This window comes from Tachypleus tridentatus, chromosome 12 (assembly GCF_004210375.1).
Source record: "Tachypleus tridentatus isolate NWPU-2018 chromosome 12, ASM421037v1, whole genome shotgun sequence".
Lineage (NCBI taxonomy): Eukaryota > Metazoa > Arthropoda > Merostomata > Xiphosura > Limulidae > Tachypleus > Tachypleus tridentatus.
Genome location: NC_134836.1, coordinates 100352451 through 100362069, shown reverse-complemented (window position 1 = coordinate 100362069; position 9619 = coordinate 100352451). Strand labels below are relative to the sequence as shown.

The window sequence follows — 9619 nt, the reverse complement described above, 5'->3', positions numbered from 1 at the left end:
ATATATTTTTTGTTTGTCTCATGATTAAAAATAGATTGATAAAAGTTGTAACATCAACGGTTTCCCTGTGCACCAAGCCCATTACATCTAAAACACACCTGCAATCATACATATATATATACATACATACGTGCAGAATTATACCGTTGAATAAGAATTTCGTTTATTTCTGTTGACGAAAAGGTTTACTGATATTCGGGAACTTATAAGCGAAATAACTAAATAAGATTACTAGATATATTTGAACCAAATAAAAACACCAACCTGAACACAGAAACTTATTCCGTAATTGATCTAATATGACATTGTGATACAAAAATTATTACGAGCCATACAGACAAATGTTTTTAGTATTTTCAACTTGAACAGTAGTTATGCGAAACATTAAGTAAGCAGCCAGATCACAGACTCAAAATGTCAGGCTTAGCTAACATTGATCTATAAATTGTAAGAAGTGAAAAGCAACAAGTATCTACTACATAATGGGATTGAGTATCACGCTATAATACACCAACAGGGGTACAATAATTTTCTTCATTTGTTTTTGCTTTTGTTTTTCTCTCCTGGATATATTAAGTTTACCCTATCTTCATGGATTTGTTATATGAAGTTCTGCTTCATCTATCTTCCATCTACTTTTGAATGCGAGCATGGTTTGTGTGACGGAGTAACCATTAGATATTTATTAAGTTTTATGTTATTTGTAACTTCAGCTTACAATATTGCCCACTAGGTGACAGCGTGGGAGCTTCATTAACTTTTAAAACACATGTCTTTAACCCTGCTTGTTTAATGGCTCTTTTAAATTCCTATAAGCCTTCCACGTGACCTGTAAGGGCTAAAAATTGCTTAGAAAAGCCTCAGTTATATTTAGCAACTGCTAACATTTGCGTTTTTCGAGGTATTGGGCTAGAATGCGATTGGAGCTTCACACAGACACATAAGCACAAGGGTGTACATTTGAGTCTTATATTTTTTAAACCAATGATAGAAGTTTTCAGTTTCTCTTGGTGTACTCTGACTTGAAACAACTATGCTTTCACACATAAGAAGATTCTAAACCGATATTCGCAAGGTCTTTCAGTCTTGCGTTGAACGGGACGTTGGCACGAGCCAGAAGTAGTTGGCACCGTCTAATACTACCGAGCTAAACACTCCAGAAATAACAAAGCCGGTACAGACAGACAAGTCATTTAAGAAGTGGAAATAAGCTTTTTAAGGTTCAAAACCTTGATTTGTAATCTGGAAGCCTTGACTGCTTTGTGATACAAGTGTTTTTGGTCAAAATGACAAGAGGGGGCACAAAACTAAATGTACAATTGACTGGTGGAGGACCATGGGGTTTTCGACTTCAAGGAGGGGCAGAAATTTCTGACCCGCTTACTGTGTACAAGGTAAAGCAAAAATACATATAGCTTTTTTTTTCTTCTAAAATTTTGTCAATATTAAAATAAGAATTATATCAATATTGTAGGCTTATTAAACGATTTTCTATATTTATGCATATAAGTTTGTTTGTTTGTTTGTTTTACATTTCGCGCAAAGCTACTCGAGGGCTATCTGCGCTAGTCGTCCCTACTTTAGCAGTGTACAACTAGAGGGAAGACAGCTAGTCATCACCACCCAACTCTTGGGCTACTCTTTTACCAACAAAGAGTGGGATTGACTGTCACATTATAACGCTCCCACGGCTGAAAGGGCGAGCATGTTTGGTACGACCGAGATTACGAGTCGAACGCCTTAATACGCTTGGCCATGCCGGGCCGTGCATATAAGAATCCCGATTGTTGAATATTAAACTCACAATGAAGTGTTAATGAAGGTAAAAGAATACAAGAAGTTATAGAAGGCGTTTCTCAACATCTGATTCGGGAATTACTTGTTTGTTTAATGTCACAACCGATAGTTAGCTTATAACTAGAAAATAGAAAGTAAACAACTCATAAACGCAAAAAAGACAAAAAAATCTTCTATGTTTTTATTGATTCTCTTCCATTACAGGTGCGAAAACTGTCTGCACAATTACTCTAACTACAAGTAAAGATATAAATACACACGCATGCGCCTGATCGATTTTAGGACCGGTAAGTAAATGTCCTTTCTAATGCGAAATGTCCATATACCGAGAACGTAAAGTTGTGAAAATCCTTTTATTTAACGCTGTTGAAAAATAAAAGAGTATAGTTTAAATTGAGGTTCTAGGACCATCCAAAACACATCTGCAAAAAGTCAAACTCCAATCGGGGGTAAGCAAAGTGCATCATCTTGTAACAGACGAAAAACCACGAACGCAAAGGTCAATGGTAAAAGCAGTCCACATGACCCAGGTAACAGTGTGTTACATAATCAAGAAGGATATCTGTTTAGAAAAACGAGACATGTCAAGAGTAAACAACTCGCTTTCACTGTGTATCCGCTCAATCATCGCATACCTGAACAAGGTTCAAGATGAAACAAGTTGTTATGTTGTTGCAGACAAAGATATGCCGCTTAAGTCGCCAGACTCAGCCCCTGTGAATTTCTATGCAATTGGATTATAGCAACGGGCATTAGCAAATATTCTTCCTTATACACTAAATGGTTCATAGAAGACATATCTAAAACAGTATTGAGCATTTTGCGTGACAACCTATCGACGTGGCCTTTTGCAATGAAGCTTGTCTCCAGGGCTATTGTCAAGATGCTCAGTTGTCGGATAGAAAGTGACTGGAATGACAACGTGGGTGTATAACAACTTGGTGAGACTTTGAAATCATTTTAAAATAATATACTCACCTTTCCTAATAGGATTCGAACAACAACAGGCGATATGTCGAATCATAAGTCTGATTTTTCAGCTTACCAGATACATACGTGTACAAATTAACTCAACTGAACTAGATCGTACAAGTTAAAAAGGGATAAAGTAAGAAACATGTAAGTTAATTGCAAAACATTTTCATGTGTAATATTCGCAGTTCTTTATGGGAGCTAACGTTAAAATATTTATCCATATTATTCAAAGAAAAATAGATTTAAAAACGTGCTTTTAGCTCAAAAGACCTTCACCTTTACTCAGATAAGTAGTGACATTTATTCATGTACTCTTAATTAGAATTAGACAATAGGAAATAGCTCCACATTATTTCAAAATAATTTTAAACTTACATGTATTTCATGGAATTTCAGATCCCTTATGTGTTATACCCAAAACACACTCGCTTTTTAGTGTTATAAAATAATTCGTTTTCGTGTTAACTGATTGTATAATGTGTGGGTAATTGATAAATTTATGGGCTAATAAGTCAGAGTTCGATTTCTCAGGTAGTCCATTGTGTAACTTTACACAATCAAGCAAACAATAAATTACCTTCTCGAAAAGATACTCCAAAAAATTTTTACGATGGTGACGTATTTTTCAAGCACTTTTTTAGATCTTTCTAATACTGTTTCTGATAACAAACATTACACGATCTGAAAAAAAAAAGATGATTCAGTCCCTTTGATTTTGTTCAATTAAAAAAAATAACTAAGTTGTTTTGTATCCCCGAATCTGTTTTCTATAACCAGTTTTCTCATCATTCTGTAAATGTTTCTACTGTAGACATCATATTACGTTATTTGGACATTAGAACAGATACATTATCGCTAAATTTGATTTTCTTATATTTCTCGTTTGCGTTTTCATTTTTACAGCACTTTTAGGGCTAATTTTAAACCTTTTTATAAAAACATACAAAATCTATCATATTTACAGTTGCCGTTGTAAAATATTAGAGTGTAAATCAGTCAACCAAAAAATAACAGGACTTCGGTGCATGAATTACTTTCATGTTTTGTGTTTTGTTTTTCTCATGTCATTAATGAAACTAGTGACAGCAGCCAACCTCACGGTAAAATAAATCTTTTGAAAGTGGCATTCCTACAAAAATTCGTGTTTTTAGTGTGTTATCAGGAAATGGAATGTTTTTATACGAGCTACAACTCTTCTGTATATGTCATAGCACCCAGTTATTTATGGAGCACATTGTGCAGTTGATAATCATGCAATAAATGTTATAGTATTGTTATTCTTTCCTGTTCAAGATTATCCAATCAAAAACAAGTTAAGTGTGAATAAAAGGTGCGGATTAAAAAACAGGATTAACTATGCGGCCTAAAGGAATGGTTTGTTTTGTTTTTGAATTTCGCGAAAAGCTATACGAGGACTATCTGCGCGATACGTCCCTAAATTTGCAGTGCAAGACTAGAGGGAAGGCAGTCAGTCATTACCATTAATCGCCAACTGTTGGACTACTCTTTTAATAACGAATAGAGGGATTGACCGTGACATTATAACGCCCACCACGGCTGAAAGGGCGAGCATGTTTTGTATGACGCAGATTTGAACCTGCGACCCTCGGATTACGAGTCGAGTGCTTTAACCACCTGACCATGCCGAGTCCTTAAAGGAATGAAATCAAAATAGGTGGCCAAACTTTTAATTACGCTTATAACATGGCCTGGCATGGCCAAGCGCGTTAGGCGTGCGACTCGTAATCCGAGGGTCGCGGGTTCGCGCCCGAGTCGCGCTAAACATGCTCGCCCTCCCAGCCGTGGGGGTGTATAATGTGACGGTCAATCCCATTATTCGTTAGTAAACGAGTAGCCCAAGAGTTGGCGGTGGGTGGTGATGACTAGCTGCCTTCCCTCTAGTCTTACACTGCTAAATTAGGGACGGCTAGCACAGATAGCCCTCGAGTAGCTTTGTGCGAAATTCCAAAACAAACAAACAAACAAACAAAGCTTATAACATTGCTAATAACTTTACAGCGCATATTTATTCATTAGTTATCTCGAATACGTTTTTTGGTTAAACTTGAGGCATGATGGTGGGTAAAACAAATTATCACGAGATGCCAAACACATTATTAACAGGATAATTTTTTAAAAATAAATCGTAAAATTTTGTACTGAAAAGTTCGCAATGAATAATAAAAAATAACTGTACGGTTACTTTGAAAACATGATATGGAAACTGTTAATCTAGTTTGCTTGACCTAATCAATTCTTAGATGTCTGCTTTTTCTTTCATCTTACAGCTTTGCAGCTTTAAATCAACAATTTTAGTTTGAATGACAAAACAAAAAACTTTCCACTTTTACACTTAGGTAAAGTTGTAGTAAAAATAATAAACCGACAACTCATGTGACATTTTTCGTAGGCGTGTCCAAACATTTTGGTCAAAATTGAGCGGTTTTTGTTGAATAATTTTTAATATGTGGCTTATATTTACACCAAAATATGACTCCTAATTTTTAGTCGTAAATTTCTCTCTGTGTACCAAATTTGGAAGAAATACATAGGAGTTAATTATCTTTTACTATCAAACCCATTTGATGCGAATTTAAAAAAAAACAAACTTGAAGAAACTAAATCGAAATTAGAGATGTTATATTTTAGGTATTTCTTAATGAATTGCCTTTAAATTTGGTATGTGATGCAAGAGTCCATTAGAACACATCTCCTATAAATATGTCATTGTTGGAATTACCACAGTTTGAGCTATAGAAGGTAGAAAATCACTAAACTATCACTCTGTTAATAACATTCACTGTGTCTTACAGCTGGTTGTTCTGGTTGCACTACACACTCATGTGGTTTAATATGTTTTTGAAACCACCTCATTCCTTAACACTAATTTTGAAATAGAATTAGAAGTTATGATAATTCATTTTCAGTGTTAACAGCCGCGCAGAAATGGGAAAATATGTAGACTATTGTTTTTTTTTTTTGTCATTGATAATGTTTGATGGTTTGGTTTAGAGCAAAGCAGCTTTGGGCTATCTGCTTTGTTAAATTCGTGAAATCGAACATTCGATATTAGCTTTGTAAATCCATAGATATGCCACTGTTCCACCACAAAAATTTTGTCAACGAACTTGGAAGTTTTTCTTGCCACGGTAAACGAAATAAAATATATTAATGTGTCCAAACGTCGAAGCCCTTCAGTGGCACAGCGGTACGTTTGCGGCCTGACAACACTAAAACCGGCTTTCTATACACGTGGTGGGCAAAGCATAGGTAGCCCACTGTGTAGTTTTGTACTTAATTAAAAAAAACACCACAAAAACAGAACTCGAAGTGGTTTAAATCTTTTCATCCAGAGAGTAATATCTTCTGAGCATGTTAAACAATGCTCAGAATAATACGCCATGATGATACCTGATAGGATACGAAACTCACCCTGTAATCTGACACTTTGTTATGACTACATCGTAACAACAACATTCAGTCATACAGAAGTGATTCAGTAAAAAAACAGTTTTCTAGTTAAGTTAAGTTGGGAGTGTAACTAAATCCTCGCCACGACTATACAGAATTAAACACTTTATTTACAGCTTAGCTGGCAGTTTATTTTAAACCCATTAAAAATTAAAGCCTTAGTGACTTCGGTAAACATAGTATGTTGTTGGGTACTCAGAAGTACATGTAGTCGAACAGCCTGTCACACGGTCTTTGGTAGAAGAACGAGACGCCTACTCGCATGTACACAAGATATTTTAGGAACATTGAAAGGAATACCGAATAGTTTATTTCATGTATGTAATGTTTCCAACTTTTAAACTTTTTTTTCTGTTTAGAAAAGAAAAATTGCACTAATTGTCGTTTTTCGGGACATTCGTACCCCATATATCAAAAAATTGCGTATGGGTGTATAAAGACATTTTTACCTGTTTGCATTTTGCACGTAAAGTTATGTATAATGTTTTCATTGTGATAAAAGGAATATACAGTAAACGAGTACAGTATCCATTATGTTAAACTGTTGAACTATAAACCAAATAAAACATGATTGAGGAACATTATATACGATGTAGACGAAACACTGATGGAGGACATTAAACATGATGTGAAGAAGACCTGATTGAGGAACGTTATGCATGACGTGAATGAAAAACACGACTGGAGAATATTATATAAGATATAAAAAAAACCAAAAAAACACATTACTGGGGGTGCGATGACCCTTAAATTACAATGATACCCAAATTTTAATTTTTATGAGGCTAGCATATATTTGGTCAATGTAACCTGCTTAGTACAAACATACGTATAGGAAACTGTGCTTAAATTTTGGCTGGATTTCTCCAGAACTGGAATACATCTGGACTTTCATTTACAAGAAAGGGAAAACACTGTTTGTTTTTTTTTAATTTCGCCCAAAGATACACGAGGGCTATCTGCACCAGCCGTCCCTAATTTAACAGTTCAAGGCTAAAGAGAAGGCAGCTAGTTATCACCATCCAATTCTCAGGCTGCTCTCTTACCAACAAATATTGAGATTGACCGTTACATTATAACGCCCCCACGGCTGAAAGAAAGAGCATGTTTGGTGTGACGGAGATTCGAACCCGCGACTCTGAGGTTAACGAGTCGAACGCCATTTTGGCCATGTCAGGCCTTTCATTTACTGATGTTTACCAGATGTAGTCGAATATGTGATTACCCCTAGCTCAATCTCAAGTAACACACTCAATAATGTTCAAAACCTCAAGATCCCAGTAACAAGGATCTGATCCTCTCATTTTTATTTTTTTATAAAATTAAGCATTGATAAGAAATAGGGATTTAAATTGAAAATGTCTGAATCTACCAGTTAAGTGATTTTCAAATTCACAAACGTTTAACTCTATCTGTGAGTCCCCGTAGCACCAAACATACTCGTCCTTTCAGCCGTGGGGGCGTTATTATGTGATGGTCAATCCCACTATTCGTTGGGAAAACAGTAGCCCAAGAGTTGGCGGTGGATGGTGATGACTAGCTTCCTTCCCTCTAGTTTTACACTGCAAAATTAGGGACGGCTAGCGCAGATAGCCCTATGGCAGCTTTGCGCGAAATTCAAAAAACAGACATCTATTTGTGAGATAGTTTAAAATACGTGTCAATAACAGACCTATAATTTTAATCCGTGTTGAAAAAAATCTACATTTTAAGCTTCGCTTCTTGTTATGTATTCCAGATGGTCAGTATTATTGAAGGAAGATGTTGCCTTTTTTTGGTTATTTATTTTGTATTCAACCATGATGCAAATGTTTATCATGCCAAACATAACGTGTTATACTTTTACAGATACGACGAAAGAGCAAGGCACATAATACTCTCTCCGAAGGAGATGTTATACTTAGCATCAATGGAATATCCTGCGACAAGCTCGATTATGACCAAGCTATGGACATTGTTGACGCTGCAGAGGGTATTCTCGAAATTGAGCTTTTCAGGTAATCTTGTAGTCAAATTTCTGACGTAATCGTACTTCTAAGGTCATTATAATTAATACTAGCAAAACAATAATTAAACTTATCATCTTTTCTGTAACCAAGAGTAGAGAATGTATTTTTATTAATCAATGAGCACATTTTCCAGAATTGGTAGAAATAATACACAAAACTATTTTTGCTCGACATATTGCAATTTTATTTCCATTTTTAAACAATAGTGTGCTTGATGAGTAGAGGGTGAGATATTACTAAATTGTTAGACAACATATACATGGTTAAAATATGTTAAATGAAATTTAATCATATGTGTTATATAGGTACATTTGTGTGACAAAATTTCCTTTATTAGAGTCTCCCCCGAGGGTAAGATATGGTTTGTTTTGAATTTTGCGCAAAGCTACACGAGGACTATCTGCGCTAGCCGTCCCGAATTTAGTAGTGTAATACTAGAGGGAAGGCAGCTAGTCATCATCACCCACCCCCAACGCTTGGGCTACTCTTTTACCAACAAATAGTGGGATTGACCGTCACATAATATCGTCCCTACTGCTGAAATAGCGAGCATGTTTGGTACGACCGGGATTTGAACCCGCGACCCTCAGATTACGAATTGAGTGCCTTACCCACCTGGTCATGCCGGACCCCGAATATAAGGAAAATTGTTGTTGGTTTTTATTCTCACGCCATTACGATAATGTATGTGGTCTGAAAGCTCATATCGCTACAAAATCAAAACTGGAAGAGTCTATAAAACACATTACATATAACAGTAATTTTTGTTTCATTTTTTGTTATTTAACATCTTTACTATTTCTCATAAAAGAACAATGTTATTTACTCACGATCAAACCTTTATCATATACATTAACTCAATGCTTGTGTTTCAAATTATAGTAGTTATTTTTTATTTAGGTAGAAAAAGTTTAACCAATAATGGATACATGTCAGTTATTCAAGGTAACTGGAACTTGGCTTAAAAGCGCAATGTAATCATATAATTAATTGGACAGTACTTAAATAATAGAATTTGAGGAATACAAAACAGTTAATGCTAAGCGAAAAGCCCCCTAGTGGCTCAGCGGTATGTCTGCAGACTTACAATGCTAAAAACTGGGTTTTGATACCAGTGGTGGGCAGAGTACAGATAGCCCATTGTGTAGCTTTGTGCTTAATTCAGAAGAACAACAACAACTAAGCAAAAATGATTTCGAATAATTCCAGAATATCCATAAATTAATGTTTTTCTTAAATATCATTTCTGTTTTGTTACTGTAACTGTCTAGTAAAAAGAAATTCAGGTTTTTTGTTTATTCGATTCTTAGCGTAATTATTTAGTTTTAATCTTTGTACATACCAAACACGCTCGTCCTTTTAGCCGT

General features: G+C 35.4%; 1 protein-coding gene across 2 annotated transcripts in view; it reads left to right on the top strand.

The window, feature by feature from the left end:
• Positions 1-879: 879 nt before the first annotated feature.
• LOC143234155 (uncharacterized) overlaps positions 880-9619 on the top strand; it is a 47305-nt gene continuing 38565 nt past the window's right edge. For both annotated transcript variants that reach the window (XM_076471283.1, XM_076471282.1), the window contains exons 1-2: positions 880-1394; positions 8092-8240. In XM_076471283.1, the coding sequence (XP_076327398.1) occupies positions 1287-1394; positions 8092-8240 (257 nt within the window). In that variant the 5' untranslated portion in view covers positions 880-1286. The remainder of the gene's footprint in view (positions 1395-8091; positions 8241-9619) is intronic.